The sequence below is a fragment of the Harmonia axyridis genome, chromosome 5, assembly GCF_914767665.1.
Source record: "Harmonia axyridis chromosome 5, icHarAxyr1.1, whole genome shotgun sequence".
Lineage (NCBI taxonomy): Eukaryota > Metazoa > Arthropoda > Insecta > Coleoptera > Coccinellidae > Harmonia > Harmonia axyridis.
In genome coordinates, this window is record NC_059505.1 from 20052073 (window position 1) to 20072971 (window position 20899).

General features: G+C 38.3%; 1 protein-coding gene across 1 annotated transcript; it reads right to left on the reverse strand.

Annotated features, from left to right (window-relative positions):
* Window positions 1–240: 240 nt before the first annotated feature.
* LOC123680859 lies at window positions 241–957 on the reverse strand. The gene has a single exon (XM_045618974.1). It carries the CDS (start codon window positions 955–957, stop codon window positions 241–243), a length of 717 nt encoding a protein of 238 aa, XP_045474930.1.
* Window positions 958–20899: the final 19942 nt, after the last annotated feature.

Consider the following 20899-nt stretch of genomic DNA (forward strand, 5'->3'; position numbering starts at 1 on the left):
GATTGAATTCGATCATTATTTGCAATGAAAATATAATTTTTTGATTCCTCAATGGAGTCAGACATCCATTCTTGATTCATCGACATATGAGATGTAGCACCTGAATCAATTACCCAATCTGAAGTTGAATTCTTTGTCATCATTGCAGTTACTAACAATGTGCTATTAGTAGTTTTCCTTTCTTTTCTGGAATTGTTTTCCACCTTTGTATCACACCTTGCTTTAGGGCAATCCGGCTTTTTATGTCCCTCTTCTCCACAAGAATAACATTTGATTTTGAATTTCTTTGTGATTTTCCTTTGGACATTTCTGGAATGTAAAGCTGCTCCTCCTATATCTCTTTCTTCTTGAGATGATTTTCTCTTCCTCTATTAGCTTTGTTTTTACTTCATCTGATGAGAGCTTTAAATTGTTATATGTTAGAGCCATAACTAAAGGTTCATATTCCGAACTTAGTCCGTTCAGCATAACAAAAGCAACAAAATCGTCTTCAATGGTAACACCAATATCAGCAAGTTTGTACACTGTTGACATTATATCCCCAATATATTCTTCCATTGAATTGAAGTCAGTATGTTTCGTTCTGAACAGATGTCTTTGCAAATCAAACTTTCTGTTCATATCTTTTGATTCGAAAGCTTTCTGCAGATTGTCCCATGCTTCTTTGGATGTGGTAGCCTTACATATATGTACGTAACAAGTAGGTTTCACACATAAACCTATTTTCGCTAAAGCCTTATTATCAAGGTCTTTGTTTAAGGTATTTGTATTGTTCATTGGTCCATTGGTAACTATTTCCCATAAACCTTCTAGCATCAGACTCATTTTCATGGCAAATTTCCATGATGCGTAGTTGCTATGTCCCTCTAATTTGTCTATATTTGGAACATACGAAGAGACTACTGGAGCAGTAGTGAATGTCGGAAAAGAACTTGTATTCTCCACAGGTTGTGTCATTATATAGAATTGTTTGCACAAAATTCAAAAAATTCCAAAACAACATCTTCAAATACTGTTAAACATCGGCCCTGGGCCCATAACCAGTTATAATAATGTATTATAGTGGATATATATATATATATATATATATATACTATTTTTAATAAGTATATATTACGATGAACAGCGTTTGAAGCAATGACAAAACATTTTTTTTATTTATTTGACATTCAATACAAAACAACTGACATTAGATTAAAACCTACTAGAAATGAACGGATTTCTAACATCTTTTAAGAACAATGACAAACGCCATAGCTTACCAAAAATTAATAACAAGTCTTTCATTGCATCCTCACATGATCTCTCACCGACTAAAGGGTATCTTATATGTAAACTAGAACATAAAATTCACGAGTGCTCTAAATTTAAATCATTGCCCATAGAAGAGCGAATCGCTAAAATTTCTTCATTAAAACTATGCAGTAACTGTCTTCGAGGCGGCCACCAATCCTATCAATGTAAGTTAGGCGATTGTAGAATATGTCATCGAAGACATCATACATTGTTACATAAACAATTACCTTTACAACAATCAATACAACATATAAAAAATGAACAGTCTACAGTTAATACTAATAACAATAATTTAAATACATATACAAGTGAAAATTCGAACTTTTCGAATCCTGCAGTCGAGTCCACGGTAGCAAGCCCATCTGGCACTTTTATTGCTATGTCTGCTGTTTCCACCAATCAAGCTCTTCTTTCCACGGCGTTGGTCAAGGTAACAAACAATGACAAAACATTTATTCTCAGGGCTTTGCTAGACTGCGGCAGTCAATCATGTTTTATGAGCCATAAGGCTCAACAAAATTCAGGTATCTACAAAATAAAAAATATCATCAATATATTTCCGGTTTGGGAAATATGCTACTAAATGTAAATGAACATTGTCACATAAATATACAGTCGCTTCACAACAACTTTAATATGAACATAAATTGCTTCATTCTACCTAAAATTACTGATAATGTACCCCATTGTACATTGCGTATTGAGAATCTGGGAGTTCCTAGCTCTTTGCAACTAGCCGATCCAGGGTTTTATCAGCCTTCTCTAATAGATTTGCTGTTGGGTGCTTAAGCCAAATAGGCTAAACCTGGGACATCAAGATCCTATATTACAAGAAACCTACCTGGGTTGGATAGTAGCTGGCCCCATGGGGGGGAATATTCACGACAGAGACAAAAATACGAAAATATATTGCCACTTCTCAAAGGACATAAGTAAACAATTAGCAAGATTTTGGGAAATGGAGGAAATTCCTACAGATAATAAAAATTACAAAAACAACTACTGCGAGAACCTATTCAATCAAACTACTCATCGTGAAGATGATGGTAGATTTTGTGTTCGAATACCACTAAAGGAGAGCTCATCAGTTCTAGGTGACTCATATATAATTGCCGAAAAAAGGTTTATACAATTGGAAGAAAAATTTAAGCGCAAACCTGCTTTCAAAGACGAGTATCGTAAATTTATTAGAGAATATGAACAATTGGGACACATGACTGAAATTCCAAAACCTATATGTGGTTACTACCTTCCACATCATGCAGTATTGAAGGAAACTAGTGAAAAAACAAAACTACGAGTTGTTTTTGATGCTTCTGCAAAAACCTCTACAGGTATATCGTTGAACGATATACAATATATCGGACCAGTGGTACAAGACGACTTGTTCTCGATTTTATTGAGGTATAGATGTAGGATCCGGTTTATTGTTCCCTGTAAATAATTGAGATGGTCAACCGGATGCGTGGAGCCCTATTAGTCTCTTCAAGTGCCAAGGGCATGACAAATTCAATGAATTTACAGGGAACGAATGGTTATTGTACATAATGCACAAAGGATGTCTTATTCTTTCGGGGTGTCGAAGAATGTCATATGTCGATTGTAAAACTTAAGAGTTATGGGGTTGGGAAAAGTTTCAGAACAAGACGATTAGGCCAGATGTGTTTCACATGTTTTTTCTCAGGTTCTAGTTCTTCTAGAATATTCGGTGTCCAGGAATCCGCGAAGATCTTTGGGGGCGGTACGACAAAAGATTTCATTGGACTAGGGGATGGTACCTTCCCCTAAAGGTGTGGCCAAAACGAAAAGAAGGGATATTCGAGACAGGGTGGTTCCAATCGACAGAGAGCACAGAAGATTAAGCCGAAGACGGGAACAGGGAAGATTCAACCGAAGACGGGTACAGACGGTACAGTTTAACTCAAATCAAAGACGAGACAAGTTCGGTCGGTCAACTTAAGATAAGACGAAAAGACGGTTCGCGGACTAGATTAAGACGAGTCGCGAACAAGTTAAAGACGAGACGACCGAAAACTTGAAGTACGACGAAGACGTTTCGAGTAATCAATTAAACGAGAGTTAAAGACGAAATTCAGTACCGTATACCGTATAGTAGTGAGAAACTTGTTATTAGGACGTTATTGGGATCTTCTCAATACTGAGTTTTCACTGTATAATTGTGGCTTTGTAAATAGATGTGAATAATTCAAAAGAGTTTCATTATTACAAATCCAACAAAGTCACGGAGAAAAGACGAAAGGCCAGGTAATCGAATCATACCTCTAGACGATCGATTAACCAAGCCTACATTTTGGGGGCTCAACCGGGATCGAAGTTGATTTTCAAGGAGAAAATCAACCGGGATCTGTGAAGTATTTGCTGAAAGAAAATCGTCAGGGATTGAAGAGGATTTTCAAGGAGAAAATCAACCGGGATTAAAGTGAAAAGCCTACATTAAGGAGAAAATCGTCCAGGACCTGAGAGGAATTTTCGAATATTCGACGTAGACGAGAATATTCTACAAAAAGAAGGAAGATCAACCGAGAGACGAGGAGAAGACCATCTACGAAAAGTGTCAAAAGTGTGTGAAGTGATAAAAGGTCATTTTGTGTAACAGTGTGAATAAAGGATTACGTTCAACAAGACGAGGAATTGTACAAGGTAGAAATTTTTCTTTTAAGACGAGGCTAGGAAAAATTCATAAGCTGTTGGTTCTGTAATTCCATTTGACTTAATTTGATTATTCACTGTTTTTTGACTTTTATTCACTTGAGAATCTTTTCCTGTATCTGTTTTTCTCTTGTATATTTTAATCAGGATTGAAGACGAATATTTTGTTCTCCGATTCTCAAATCTGACGATTTATTTTCTGTAGATTTAGTGTGTTGATTTTGTTCTTATTTCCATTCATTTTTGTGTGTGTCCATTTTAATTTGTGTGACTGTTGCTTTTATTAGTGAGCGGTTACTGAATTTCTGTCAACGGGTAAAGTAAGACGATTCAATTTAATTTCATTCCGTTTCGACGTATATACCTAAATTGAAAATGTACTCGTTCGGCGAAATAAAACGTATTGAAGACGGTATTTCAAAAGCCAAAATTCCGGCTATAAGAGCGCTGCACATAGCTTGTTTCGGGACCGAAGGTGACAAATACAAAAGACGTAGGACAATACGAAACTTTGACGGATTTGATTGGGACGAAGACGATAACGAACATCAAGACAAAATCAAAGACGTTGAACAAAAATTGACGGAGACTGAATTATTAGCGGTATGCCAAATATTGAATTTGCCGTACGAGGGTTCTACGGAAGAAATCGCCAAAAGGGTGTGCGATTTCTTGTGTGGTCCCCTTTTAGAGAAAGACGACGACGAAGACGATGACGACGATGACGATGATTTAGTTAGCTCTGTTTCTGTATCGGTGTCGAAAATGAAGCTCGAAGAGGAAAACCGTAATTGTCGAAGTAGTTTCTCTTTGACGTTTAGGGACGTAGAAGATTCCATTCGACAATTCACGGGGGCCGATAATTATCCGGTCGGGAGATGGATAGAGGATTTTGAAGAAATGGCTGCGATGACGGGTTGGTCAGATCTTCAAAAATCTCTGTCGGGTTTAGCGAGATTGTTCATTCAATCTCAAAAGGGGATAAAGACGTGGGCATCATTAAAAGAACGGCTGTGCGAGGAATTTGAAGTCCGTGTAAGTTCGGCGCAAATTCATAAACTCCTGGATAGCAGGAGAAAGAAATCTAGTGAGAGTGTACAAGAGTACATTCTCGCTATGAGAGAGATCGGTAGTAGAGCCAATATTGAAGAAGAAGCGGTAATACAATATATTATAGACGGTATTGCGGACACTTCCGCGAATAAAATAATATTGTATGGCTCGAAAAATTTTGGTGATTTCAAACAGAAAGCTAAGATATATGAGGAGATCACCAAAAGGGGGGATTCTCACTTCCAAAGAAAGGATGTGATATCAACCGGTTATGTCAAGCGAAACGAGACTAATGAGAAACATTTGATCAGAGACAGGAAAAACGGTACGCAGGCAAGCAGCGAATCTTGCTTTAGTTGCGGTAAAAGAGGGCATAAGTCGAGGGAATGTCCAGATAAAAGCAAACAAAATGCTTCCGATGCAATAAACATGGACATCTGGCCACGAGTTGTAGGGAAAAGGTTGAAACCACAAAAGTGGCCGTGGTAGAATAGGTTCCTAAGAATGCAATCAAGCTTGTTTTTGGGGCAATGGCGGTTGATGCTCTCTTTGATACCGGCAGCGATATCAGTATTATTCGCGACGATATTTATGATTTGTATCTGCATCACTTACCTTTAGATAACGACGTCATGGTAATCAAGGGTTTAGGCCATTTCAAAGTGAAGACGATGGGTTCTTTGCAATTAGTCGTAGAAATCGATGGACAGTTGTTCAACCTAAAATTTCATATCATCCCCAAAGGATCACTGGGATTCCAAGCGATTCTCGGTAGTAATATCTTTAAACAGGCTACTGTTCAAATAGGGGAAGATGGGATTATTGTGAAATCAAAGAGAAAAGCTGACGTGGATAGTTGGTTGATGAATATCGCCATCGAAGACGACGAAGATCGAATTGACGTAGAACACATCGAAAATGCACTTGTGAAAAATGAAGTCCGTGAACTAATCCGGAATTATACACCGAATAGGACGGAGGATGTAGATATCAAAATGAAAATCATACTTAGAAACGACGAACCCGTCTACCAAAGGGCTAGACGGCTGTCAGAGCCTCAGCGCCTAGAAGTCGACAAACAAATAGCGGAATGGTTAAAAAAGGGTATTGTAAGGGAAAGTTGATCGGATTTCGCGAGTCCTATCGTTTTGGTTAGTAAGAAGGACGGAACCAAAAGATTGTGTTGTGACTATCGAAAACTAAATGAGAACATCGTTAAGGACCGGTTCCCCTTACCCCTAATCGAGGACGTAATGGATCGTTTAGAGGGAGCTGAGTATTTCACAACGATCCACTTAAAAAATGGTTTTTTTCATGTAGATGTTGAAGAAGAAAGCGTTAAGTATACAGCGTTCATAACCCCAACTGGTCAATACGAATTTCTAAAATGTCCTTTCGGGTTATGTAACAGTTCAGCCGTATTTCAGCGATATATTAGCTATATTTTCAGGCCACTTATAAGAGAAAACGTAGTAATTCATTACATGGATGATCTCATTATACCCAGCGGAGGAGAGATAGAGGGATTAGAAAAACTTAAGAAAGTATTAGAGGTCGCGGCGGAATATGGTCTAGAAATAAAGAGAAAGAAATGCCAAGTTCTAAAAAAACGAGTTCAGTTCTTGGGATACATCGTAGAAAACGGGAAAATACAGCCTTCAGAAGAGAAAACGAAAGCGATAAGGCAATTTCCGGAACCAAGAACTATTAAGCAGGTTCAGTCGTTTCTTGGACTAACGGGTTATTTCCGAAAATTCATAGAATCGTATTCCCTCATCGCTATGGCATTGAGTGACTTGCTTAAAGGGGATAGGAAGTTCGAGTTTGGAAATAAGGAAAAGGTAGCCTTTCAGAAGCTGAAGGAACTCCTAACGGATTATCCGGTTCTACATATTTTCCAGAGAGGAGTGAATACCGAGGTAAATACAGATGCCAGCATGCATGGCTATGGTGCGTGCCTGATGCAGGTGTCTAACCTGGATGGAAAGTTACATCCAGTCTATTACCTAAGTAAAAAGACGACGCCAGCCGAGGAAAAATATACATCGTATGAACTCGAGGTACTTGCTATTATAACGGCCGTGAAAAAGTTTAGGGTATATTTGCTAGGATCGCCGTTTAAAATAATAACAGACTGTTCAGCTTTTCAAAAGACGTTAGAGAAAAAGGAATTGTCAACGCGCGTAGCAAGGTGGGCGTTACTGCTCGAGGAGTACGAGTACGAGGTGGTACACCGAAAAGGTACCAGTATGAGACATGTCGATGCTCTCAGCCGAAATCCCGCCGTAATGACGATACTCGAGGAAAATGGCTGTCTTGAAAAAATCAAACTTGCTCAAGAGAAAGACGAGAAAGTGGAGGTTATCAAAGAACTGTTGAAGACTAAGGGGCAGTATGACGGGTATATGATGAAGCACCAGCTTCTTTACAAATACGATCAGGGAAGGGAGTTGCTCGTAGTGCCAACGTCCATGCAATCTGATGTCATCAGAAGAGTGCACGAAGATGGTCACTTTGGAACGAAGAAAACGGAAGAGATAGTAAAGCGGGAATTTTTCATTCCGAAGTTGAAGGATAAGACGCAAAAAGTAATCACGCACTGTGTGAGGTGCATTTTAGTTAATAGGAAAGAGGGTAAACAAGAGGGCATGCTTCACCCTATACCAAAGTTGGCGGGACCACTACACACCTATCATGTAGATCACTTGGGACCCATTCCATCTACCAGCAAAAACTATAAACACCTTTTCGTTGTAGTGGACGAATTTACCAAGTTCACTTGGTTGTATCCTGTGCAGTCGACTTCTTCCAAAGAGACCATAAATTGTTTAGTGAAACAACAGAAAATATTCGGGAACCCTAAGCGAATCATTTCTGATAAAGGTGCAGCTTTCACCTAGTCAGAATTTAAGGAATACTGCGATGAGGAAAAAATAAACCCTGTCACGATCAAGACTGATGTACCCAGAGGCAATGGGCAGGTGGAAAGGGTGAATAGGACCATAATATCGGTTTTCGCCAAACTCAGCATCGCGGATCTGACTAAATGGTTCAAATTTACCGAGAGGGTACAAAGAGCGCTGAACTCCACGTATCAAAGGAGTGTTGATTGCACACCATTCGAATTATTGACAGGGGTAAAAATGCGAAAAAAAGAAGACTTGCTAGTGGTTGAAGCAATTGAGGAGGAAATAAGAAAAGAGTTCCAAGATGATAGGGAGGAAATGAGAAGAAACAGCAAAAACAGATACTCAAGGTGCAAGAAGAAAACAAACGCAAATACGATCTAAGGAGAAAGAAAGCCGAGACGTATAAAATAGGAGACCTTGTAGCAATTAAGCGAACGCAATTCGGTGCGGGCCTGAAATTTAATCGGAAGTTTCTAGGCCCATATGAGGTATCCCGATCGAAGGGAAAGGAGAGGTACGAAGTGACAAAAGTCGGGGTTCATGAAGGTCCTATGAGGACATCTACATGTGCGGAATTCATGAAACCGTGGATACCTCACGAAGACGAGGACGATGATGAGTTCGGGTCGAACTCTAATTTTTAGGGGGGTCGAATGTAGGATCCGGTTTATTGTTCCCTGTAAATAATTGAGATGGTCAACCGGATGCGTGGAGCCCTATTAGTCTCTTCAAGTGCCAAGGGCATGACAAATTCAATGAATTTACAGGGAACGAATGGTTATTGTACATAATGCACAAAGGATGTCTTATTCTTTCGGGGTGTCGAAGAATGTCATATGTCGATTGTAAAACTTAAGAGTTATGGGGTTGGGAAAAGTTTCAGAACAAGACGATTAGGCCAGATGAGTTTCACATATTTTTTCTCAGGTTCTAGTTCTTCTAGAATATTCGGTTTCCAGGAATCCGCGAAGATCTTTGGGGGCGGTACGACAAAAGATTTCATTGGACTAGGGGATGGTACCTTCCCCTAAAGGTGTGGACAAAACGAAAAGAAGGGATATTCGAGACGGGAACAGGGAAGATTAAACCGAAGACGGGTACAGACGGTACAGTTTAACTCAAATCAAAGACGAGACAAGATCGGTCGGTCAACTTAAGATGAGACGAAAAGACGGTTCGCGGACTAGATTAAGACGAGTCGCGAACAAGTTAAAGACGAGACGACCGAAAACTTGAAGTACGACGAAGACGTTTCGAGTAATCAATTAAACGAGAGTTAAAGACGAAATTCAGTACCGTATACCGTATAGTAGTGAGAAACTTGTTATTAGGACGTTATTGGGATCTTCTCAATACTGAGTTTTTACTGTATAATTGTGGCTTTGTAAATAGATGTGAATAATTCAAAAGAGTTTCATTATTACAAATCCAACAAAGTCACGGAGAAAAGACGAAAGGCCTGGTAATCGAATCATACCTCTAGACGATCGATTAACCAAGCCTACATAGACAACACAGGTTTGTAGTGTCAGCTGATGTGGAAAAAATGTACCGTCAGATCCTCGTTGAGCCCGAGCAACGAATACTACAATTAATTTTGTGGCGCGATGATCCGACTCAGACAATTAGGATATTTCGTCTGAATAGTGTAACCTATGGTACTGCATCAGCACCATTTTTGAGTACGAGATGTCTTTACCAACTTGGATTGGATTGTAGTGATAAAGTAGTCTCAAAATCGATAAAGGACGATTTCTACATCGATGACTTACTTTCTGGGACTGATGACCCAACTGAGTTGATCCATATAGTTCAACCAGTCACTGACATTTTAAAATCGGCTGGTCTTCCGTTACGAAGGTGGCGTACAAATTGTCCATCTATTTTTTAATTCGAATCAAATACCTCTACACCTAAGGGCTTAGATGTTTCTTCACCAACCGGTGTCTTGGGATTGAAATGGGATCCATTAAATGATATTCTGCAATTTTCAGTTGAAAACATTAACTTAAACAAAATTGTAACTAAACGTACTATTTTGTCCAATTCTGCTAAACATCCATTGGGTTTGATAAGCCCTTGTACTATCGTGCCAAAGATAATACTACAAAAATTATGGCTATCCAAGCTAAGATGGGACGACCCAGTAGATGCTAAATTAGAATCAGAGTGGCAGCTATTTACCTCAGGTCGATAGATAGCTCAGGCAACATTTTCGTCAAACTAGTCTGCGCCAAAACCAGAGTCGCTCCAGTGAAACCTACGACAATACCACGCCTTGAGCTGTGCGGGACATTACTGTCAGCACGACTGAGCTCAAAGGTTGCTAAAGCACTCCGTTGTGATATAACTTCTTCCTTTCATTGGACTGATTCAACGGTTGTTTTAGGTTGGTTGTCATCTGAAGCTTGTGACTTGCAACCCTTTGTCGCCAATCGTGTCATTGAGGTACAAGAATTGACTGCATCTGGCACTTGGAGGCATGTGCCAGGCGATAAAAATCCAGCGGATATGGCCTCTAGAGGTGTGAATCCTAGGCGTATGCAGTCAGCTACACTTTGGTGGGAAGGTCCATCATTTTTATTTGAGGATCCTTGTGAATGGCCTCAAACAATGAACAAAAATTTCTTCGATTTACCCGAGAAGAAAACTAAAGCTAAATGTTCACATACTACGACTACACTAAATTCTACTATTCATGTTAACTCTCTGATAAAGAAATGATTCTAGGGGGCTTTGGCGGACTGTGAATGAAATATTGACTAAAGATGAACCTTCACCAATAAAATTGATAACGACAAAGAATAATGAACAGATCAATGAGAGTGTCGAAATAGCTAACGAATTTAATGAATACTTTGTATCGGTGGGTGGAAGGCTGGCTGAGGATATTGATAGAAATTCAGATTACCAAGAAAGAAGAAGTTTGTGTGACCACTCAATTTTCCTATATCCTGCAACTGAAAGTGAATTGATAGAAATAATATCACAACTTAAAAATAAAAAAGCCCCTGGCATCGATAACATCAAAGCAGAAACCCTCAAACTTATTTCCAACTATATATCGAAACCACTCAATTACATAGTTAATAAATCGCTGGAAAAGGGGTATTTCCCCTCAGCATTTAAAACGGCTATGGTGATACCTATCCATAAAAGTGGAATGAAGACTGATGTCTCAAATTATAGGCCTATCGCCTTGATAACATGTCTGGCCAAAATATTGGAGAAGGTTATACAAAGGAGGTTGAATAAATTCCTGCAAAAGTACAATCTGATGTCAGAATCGCAGTATGGATTTAGAGAGAACATGTCGACTCAGGACCCGATAAGGATTTTGACGCAACATATATATCGATGCTTGGATGGGTCCAAGCCGTCGATTGGTGTTTTTATAGATCTGAGAAAGGCCTTTGATACCGTAGACCACGCTATATTATTGAAAACTCTAGAGGATGTGGGGATAAGAGGTATAGCACAAGATCTTTTCAAAAGCTATCTACTAAATAGGCGGCAAAGAGTGAAAATTGGTGACGGTGTGAGTGATGAAAAAACTATTGAATGTGGTGTACCTCAGGGAACGGTCCTAGGACCAATACTGTTTAATATTTACCTCAATAATCTCTTTTTATTAAATACCCACTCAAAAGTTATTAGTTTTGCCGATGATACAGTCATATTCTGCGAAGACGACGACTGGTTCCATTTAAAAAATAAGCTAGAGAACGACCTAAGCAAAATAAAGGAGTGGTTTGACTATAGATTGCTATCAATAAATTTTGAGAAAACCTCCTATTTACCATTCAGTAGTTATGATATATCCCTGCCAGATTATGACATAGAAATATCCGGAAATGCCGTCATCAAGCCTGTAAAAAAAGTAAAATACCTCGGCATTATTCTAGACAACCACTTAAGATGGGACCAACAAGTATTACATCTTGTAAAAAAGCTACGATGTATTCTGTACGGGTTCAAGACAGTGATCAGTATATTAAATAATGAACAGAAAATAATTTTGTACAAAAGTTTGGTAGAGTCTCACTTGAATTACGGCATAATTGGTTGGGGAGGAGTCTCTAAAACGCATCTGCGTTCCCTTGAGGTAATTCAAAGACGTTTTTTGAGGTGTATTCTGCAGAGGAGATACGACTATCCTAGCAACCTGCTATACTCGGAGACTAAAATATTTGACCCAAGACAACTATTCTTCATAAGTGTTGCTACAGTTCAATACAAGTACAAAAATGAATTAATCACCTACGATCACAACTATAAGACCCGCCATAAAGAAAGTATTGTGATACCAGTCATGCACAAGTCGGTCGGCCAAAGGAACTATAATTATTTGGGTCCCAAACTTTTTAGCAGTCTACCAGAAGAACTAAAATGTGAGCTCAACCTTAGAAAATACAAGAATAAACTTAAATGTTATGTTCGACATGCTTCCCGTTCTGAAATGCACGAGATGATCGAGAACTGAAAGTGACTTGTTGTCACAAATGGGTTAAACAGTAGTTTTGTGTTTTGTCGTCTTTTGTCTGCTTCGGCATATTTGTTTTTATCATGTGACAATTGTATGCTCGATCTATTTTAATGCTTTTATATTTATATTTTTTTACTTTTGAAATTTTTGTTCATGTGGATCCTTTTGGATTTTTATATATTTGATCACACTATATGCTATATATTCTTACACACAAGCAGACGTGCTCTGCTTCGTAAGTATGCTCATTTATTCACCATTCCAAAAATGTAATTAATTCTAAATGTATACTTTAATTGAATAAATGATATTATTATTATTATTATTATTATAAACTTCGATAAATGTTCAAGACTTTCAACTTTACAGAGGTCTATAGCTTACGTTTTACGTTTAATCTCAAATTCGCGCAATAAAGTTGATAAACGTTCAAGTTCATTGTCTACTGTTGAAATAAGTTCTTCACTTCAATTGTTGATAAAACTGCACCAGAGGGATTGCTTCTCAAATGAAATAAGAATTCTAAATAATAAGCAGAACTTACCCTCTAATTCTCGTATGTTGTCGCTCAGTCCGTTCCTTGATGAGAATGGCATTCTTCGTGTTGGTGGCCGCATACAAAGGTCGAAGGTTAGCTATGAAAGAAAACATGCTTTATTAGACATAAATCATAACTTCACAAAATTGCTATTTTCCTATCATCACTGTAACGTTACAATTGCCCATGAGACTCTAAGGACTAATTTCTAGGGGTGGTTTGGCTTATTTGGCAACAAAACTCCTACCCAGGTTTTTACAAATTTAATAAAATCAAAATATACAATGATCGATCCTTTTCACTCCAAACAAATAATAAAATAGAAACTTAACTTAAAACGATTTTAAATGAGCCAGTCTGCCACCAGGATGGAACCTCTTCTGTATATTATCTTCAGCCTTCTGAACACCAATTCTTATCAGGAAGCTATAGTACTCCAGTCCTCATTCAACGAAGTTGGTGTGATAATGCCAGGTATTTCGCAGGAATTCTTTCAGATTCAGAGAGCAAGGTGGTCTAACATACGTACTATCCTAAATTCTGTATCTCAAGGAAGTAGTTCTTGATATCTATCAATCCCAAGAAAGGTTTTCTTTGTTTCAATCCCACAGGAGGTTTCTTCGTTCTAATCCCACGGGAGGTTTTCTTCGTTCTAATCCCACGGGAGGTTTTCTTCGTTCTAATCCCACGGGAGGTGCGAGAATCCCGACACAATTCTCGCCGATAAATAAGATTCCGAGTCTCAAATTAAACTAATAATGACTGAAATCTAAATCTACCACTAAATCTACTTATTCTTGCTGGAGTCTCAATCATCATTGAAAATCCTTCAGAAAATTCTCTCCAGGAACGCGCATCTGCGATCCCACCGATAGTACCCGATTTGATACGATTAATTGACAAATTACCGCGTCTTCAAAAATTCCAGTAGCGTAACATGGAATGAAGCGTGCAAAATCGTTGCACACACCTCTCACCAGGAAAAAGAAAAAAAAAAATTTTTTTTTTTTCTTTATGTATGAATATCTCAAAAACAAAAATACTCGATGGCATCAGATCAAGCACAGCACGTCAAAAGAAAACATACTCCGACTTGTCAACTGGAGCAAATGATAAAAGTTATAATTAGTGTGATATATTACAAGGGAGAATTCCGCAAACGTACCATGTCTTACCCAAAACCTATCGAATGTAACCAATTTGAAATATGAAATGCCAAATATTATGACCAATTGCTGAAGGCAAGTTGAAAAAATATATATCGAACAAATAGTCAACCAAATTTAGAAACGACCTGAGCACTAAGGAAAAAGGAAATGAGGGAAAAAGTGAAACAGACTTCAGTTGCCTAAGGCTTCTCTCTAAAAAACGAAAGAGAGATGAGTGTAAAGGAGCTCAATGAGAACTTCTTTACACCCTAAATATTTAAATTACTCAGAGTTGAGTGAAAAGGTGAAACAGAAGTCGGTTGCTGAAGGCCTCTCTCTAAAAAACGAAAGAGGGATGAGGATACTTCACACTGATGTGAAATACCATCATCCTACCGATTCTGGAAAGTCATGCCCAAACGACCTATCGTCAAAAATCTCAATATTAATTTCAGCCACTGCTACTAGGAAGTAAACAGTGCTGCAGTTATATAAATGAAAACTAAAAAAACCGTCTCAACTAAACAAAAGTGAATGAATTTAAAAGGTGCCGTCGCACAACAAGAAAAATCTTCCTGGCACCCGAGACGAAGGTGGACCAGAAGGGGGGGGGCATGGAAGATTTTTAGTTTGAGTCCAAAATTTTCAAAAATGACTCCATCATTCTATGTTTCTTGCATAGAACGATGTCAAATCCGATAATGAAACTAAATTGAGGTAAATCCAAAATTAGTAAATATAACGTCAAATCCGGTAATGAAACTGAATTGAGGTAAATCCAAAATTAGCAAATATAACGTCAAATCCGGTAATGAAAAGGTAAGGTAAAATCGATATTTATCGACCACGAAAAAATGCGATAACATTCGACAAAGTAGGTAAAAGATAATTAACGCCGTCTGTGAAAAATCAGCCATAAATGGCTCAAAATAGTCAAATAATGTGTACAAAGATGTTCTGAACTGACGTGTATATGAATCAACTGAGCTCAAGGATTCACTTCCCTACCTCCCTCTCCATTGAAGTGATATAACTGAAAGTTCACAGCAACGTTATGTTGGGCGCCAGCAAGTATATAACTTGCAACGATAACGATAAGATAAAATGGAAATTGAAGGAAAAATGAGGAAACGGGATATTGCAACAGTACACAGAAAATAAGAAAAAAAAACTGAATCTTTACAGACCCAAAATAATAAATTACTCCAAAGTATGCTCTCAGTTACGCCAAAATTAATTTGCTCTGCATATCTAAAAGACACTTCAGTCAGATTAACAACAACTTTAAAGGTAAATATAAGTAGTATCCATACTACAACGATAAGATAAATAGTAGCCACCACTAACTAATAGTAGTGCTACAACGATAAGCGATAAAAGTAGCTATGCTACAAAGATACGATAATAGTAGCCACGCTACAAAAATACGATAATAGTAGCCACGCTACAAAGATACGAAAATAGTAGCTATGCTACAACGATAAGATAATAATTGTCAAAAAATAAATGAAATAAATAAATAATGAATCTAAAAAGAAAAATATATAATCTGTGCATCTGGAGCAAATTAAGGAAGTAAAGGTTAAAGGCAAAAAGGAATTATTCATCATCGTCATCAGTTTTGTCAAAATCGGTAGAAACATAACCACGGGTCAGATCTAGTTTTATGTATTTGACATGGGAATTGCCAAGGTCAGTCCCGTTCAAGAAATCTGGATTATTCATTTTATCAGACAAAATAAACAAGAAAAACAATTATATGTAAATATACAGCTACGAAAAAATATATCACGACACGTGTGGTCAATCCGATACCAACGAAGAATATCAAAGACGAGACAAAAGAAAGAGAAAAAGTTAAACAAAGATAAATTATTACTTTAGAACTGAAAAGGTCGAAATGATAGGAGCAGTTGCCAAAATTTTCGGGCCCCACGTTGGGCGCCAAAATGTGTAACGTTACAATTGCCCATGAGACTCTAAGGACTAATTTCTAGGGGTGGTTTGGCTTATTTGGCAACAAAACTCCTACCCAGGTTTTTACAAATTTAATAAAATCAAAATATACAATGATCGATCCTTTTCACTCCAAACAAATAATAAAATAGAAACTTAACTTAAAACGATTTTAAATGAGCCAGTCTGCCACCAGGATGGAACCTCTTCTGTATATTATCTTCAGCCTTCTGAACACCAATTCTTATCAGGAAGCTATAGTACTCCAGTCCTCATTCAACGAAGTTGGTGTGATAATGCCAGGTATTTCGCAGGAATTCTTTCAGATTCAGAGAGCAAGGTGGTCTAACATACGTACTATCCTAAATTCTGTATCTCAAGGAAGTAGTTCTTGATATCTATCAATCCCAAGAAAGGTTTTCTTTGTTTCAATCCCACAGGAGGTTTCTTCGTTCTAATCCCACGGGAGGTTTTCTTCGTTCTAATCCCACGGGAGGTTTTCTTCGTTCTAATCCCACGGGAGGTGCGAGAATCCCGACACAATTCTCGCCGATAAATAAGATTCCGAGTCTCAAATTAAACTAATAATGACTGAAATCTAAATCTACCACTAAATCTACTTATTCTTGCTGGAGTCTCAATCATCATTGAAAATCCTTCAGAAAATTCTCTCCAGGAACGCGCATCTGCGATCCCACCGATAGTACCCGATTTGATACGATTAATTGACAAATTACCGCGTCTTCAAAAATTCCAGTAGCGTAACATGGAATGAAGCGTGCAAAATCGTTGCATCACATAAAACTTTTGCATTGTGGACCTCAGCTTTTGTTGAGTGATATAAGAAATGAATTTTGGCCTTTAAGAGGTAGAATCTTAGCAAGAAGCACTATAAATAATTGCAAGGTATGTAGAATATATATATATTTTTTTTTAATAATTCACACAGTGTAAACTGTGGGTTGTTTCCTCAGAACATGCCCGGGCGTAAAGCCAAGAGCATTTCTGCCTTCCCTACGTCAATGGGGGTATATAACCTGTTCACTGTTCCCAAGATGACAGCTTTTTGCATCCATGTAATGGTGCCTTCCGGTAGTTTCAGTTCTCGCAGATGTTTGACCGTATTTTTGTGGACTAATCCGTTCGTACTTATTATTAGGGGTTTTATGTCCACCCTGTTCAGCTTCCATATATCTCTCATCTGCCGGGACAGTGCCTCGTACTTATTGATTTTTTTCTCCATACGACTTTTTCAAGTTGCAATCCAGAGGCACCACGAAGTCCAGTATTACGACGGTATTTTCCATTTTATTCCACACCACTATATCCGGTCGATTATGTTCCAGTCCTATATCTGTTATGACCGTCATATCCCAGTATAATTTGAAGTTTTCATTCTCCATTAGAGTTTGTGGTGAGTATAGGTGATGTGGTGTGAAATGTGGAAGAAGTTGGAATTGAAGACCCAGCAGCTGGTGTACCACCTTGCCCATGTTATTGTGTCGGGCTAAATATTTAGTGGCCGCAATCGTCGAACAAGCCGAAGAGATGTGCTGCACCGTTTCCTCAGCAATGCTGCATAACCTGCACTTGGTATTCTCTACAGGAAGTTTCATTATGTACTTGCTATAGTTACGGGTTGGCACCACCTGGTCCTGTATAGCGAAGAGTGTTCCCTCTGTCTGCGGATAGAGGTATCCCAGTGTGAGGTAAGTATTGGATTGTGCCAGGTCCACTTCTGGCTGGTGTAGGCTAGCATTAAACCTCCCGTGGAGAGCTTTGGCCCGCCAGCTCAGTTCTAACCTCTCTATCCGATTTTCTGTTTCAGGCTCCCCGGCTCCTTCCTCTCGGTCCAAGATGTGGATGTCCCTTTGCGTGGCTACCCATCGGTGTACAGGTAAGTGCGCTCCACGAAAATATGCCCTTATGTGTGTTTCTTCTTGCAGGCAAGCCTGTTCGATGCTGGTTAAACCTCGACCTCCCTGTTTCCGTGGTAAGTATAGCCTTTCAGTAGCTGAGTTGGGGTGAAGCATACCGTGCTCTGTCAATGTTGTTCGAATACCTCTGTCCATTTGTTGTAGATCTGTTTTGGACCAGGTTAGCACTCCTGCAGTATAGGTGAAGGAAGGTATGGCCCAGATATTAAGTGCTTCGATTTTGTTTTTGGCTCAGAGTTGTGTTTTAAGGATCTTCCGCACTCTTCTCATCAGCTCATTTTTCGCTCCCTCTTTGTTTTCTCTTTGTTTTATCTCATAAGTCTGCTGTATGCCAAGATATTTGTATCTTTCCCCAAAACTCAGCTCTGCTATCTCCCTTCCATCAGATATTCTGATGTTACCTCCTTCCACCATTTTTCCTCGCTTGACCTCAATCACGGCACACTTCTGCAGCCCGAACGACATACCGATGTCTTCACTAAATTTCCTGACGAGCTCCAGCTCGCCCTCCAATTGTTTGCGCCCTCTGGCATATAGCTTTAGATCGTCCATGTAAAATAAGTGGCTGAGGTTGGTGATGTCATTGATGGAATAGCCATATGCGGATCTATTAAGGATCCTACTGAGAATGTTCACGGCCAGACAGAACCAACGCAAGCTTAGGCTATCCCCCTGAAAAATTCCTCTCCTTAGAATATATATATATATATATATATATATATATATATATATATATATATATATATATATATATATATATATATATATATATATAGCTTGGCACAGAATAAAGAGTTCGTCTTTTTATTTATTCCTCCAAACATTGAGTCGATAAACCCTTATCTCATTGATCTATATATATATATATATATATATATATATATATATATATATATATATATATATATATATATATATATATATATATATATATATATATATATATATAGATCAATGAGATAAGGGTTTATCGACTCAATGTTTGGAGGAATAAATAAAAAGACGAACTCTTTATTCTGTGCCAAGCTATGTCAGAAAGCATGGAATTCAAAGGAAATACCACAAGATTGGAAAATGGCGATGATAGTACCAGCCTACAAGAATGGGGATAGAAAGAAAGGTGATAACTATAGAGGTATAAACTTGCTAAGTACAGCTTTCAAAGTATACGAAGCGATATTGGAGAGTAGACTAAGAATAAGCACAGAGGACACTCTAGATAAAGCTCAGAGTGGGTTTATGAGAGGGGGAAGTGTACAAGACCACATTTTCACTCTGAAACAGATCATTCATAAGATGAAAAGAAGTGGAAGAAAGGCTTATTTTGTATTTATAGATCTGGTGAAGGCTTTTGACAGAGTTAGTAGATCTAAAATGTGGGATATATTGAAAACAAGAGGGGTAAATAAAAATTTGGTGGAGTCTATTAAAAGTGTTTATTGTGAAAGCTTGAACTGTGTTATTGTCAGAAATATGAAGTCGGAATTATTTGAGACAAAGGAGGGACTGAGGCAGGGTGGAGTGCTGAGTCCGACATTGTTTATAGTGTTTTTGGATGAGATAATCAGAGAGGCAAAGGAAAGAACACAGAAGCTTACAATTGGTTTTAAGAACTTAAGAAGAGTTGTAATATCATAATGTGCCTTTGCGGATGACATCGTATTGATGGCGGGAACAAGGAGGAGTATACAGGAAAATTTGGATATATGGAATGGAATACTGAGAAAATATGAGATGGAAATAAATAGAAGAAAGACAAAAGTGATGGAAGTGAACGATGAACGGGAGGATGATTGGAGATTGGAAATTGAGGGAGAGGAAGTTGAAAAGGTGGAATGTTTCAGATATTTAGGAGTGAACATAGAAAATACGGGAAGCCAAGAAAGGGAGATTAACGAGAGAATTGAAAAAGCCGGCAGATTATACCACGCAATTAATAAGAAATTCCTAAGAAGAACTGAAGTCGAAGAGAAAACTAAAATGTGTGTTTAAGTCGATATTCAGACCTGTTCTGTCGTACGGATGTGAAACTTGGAACACAACAAAGAGAATGAGGAGTAAACTACAGGCAGTGAAAGGGGTTACAAGGATGGACAGAAGGAGAAATGAGGACATAAGAGGTGAATTGGGGATAAAATCATTGGAAAGGTTTGTGGGTGAGAGGCAGTTGGGATGGTGGGGACACTTACATCGTATGGAGGAGGAGAGACCAATCAAACAAATATGGGAGGCAAAAGTCGAGAAAAAGGCAAAAAGGGGAAGACCGCAACAAACATGGGAGGATGTGGTAGAAGAGGAAATAAAAAAGAGAGGGAAAAGCGTCAGGGAAGCTGAGATGATGACATCAAATAGGACAGAATGGAAGAAATTTATTGAGTCAAATTAGAATTATTCTTAAGTTATTGTTAAGTTAGAAAATGTAGATAATGAAACCCATACACCGAAAGGTAACAAATGGGATACAGATTATATATATATATATATATATATATATATATATATATATATATATATATATATATATATATATATATATATATATATATATATATATATATATATATATATATATATATATATATATATATATGCAGGGGGGCATAATGCCTTCGGGGAATGACGACCCCGCATACCCGAGTCACCCGGATATTCAGGCCAGCAACCCGAAGATCTGAAGAAATTAGTGCTCCTATTACTAGAAGTCGAAATCAGGGCGGTAGGGGACAGCGGGCTGGTCCTTTTCGGAGCCGTCCGGAGGAAGAGCCTGATGGGGGAAGCTGTGGTGCAAGCGGCGCAGCCCCCCGAGATGGCACCGTAAGCCAGGATCGCGTACCACGGAATGAGGATAGAAACCCCAGTTTGGAGGAGATAGTGTCTCGTCCCACAGGAGTTTCAAATACGCGAGA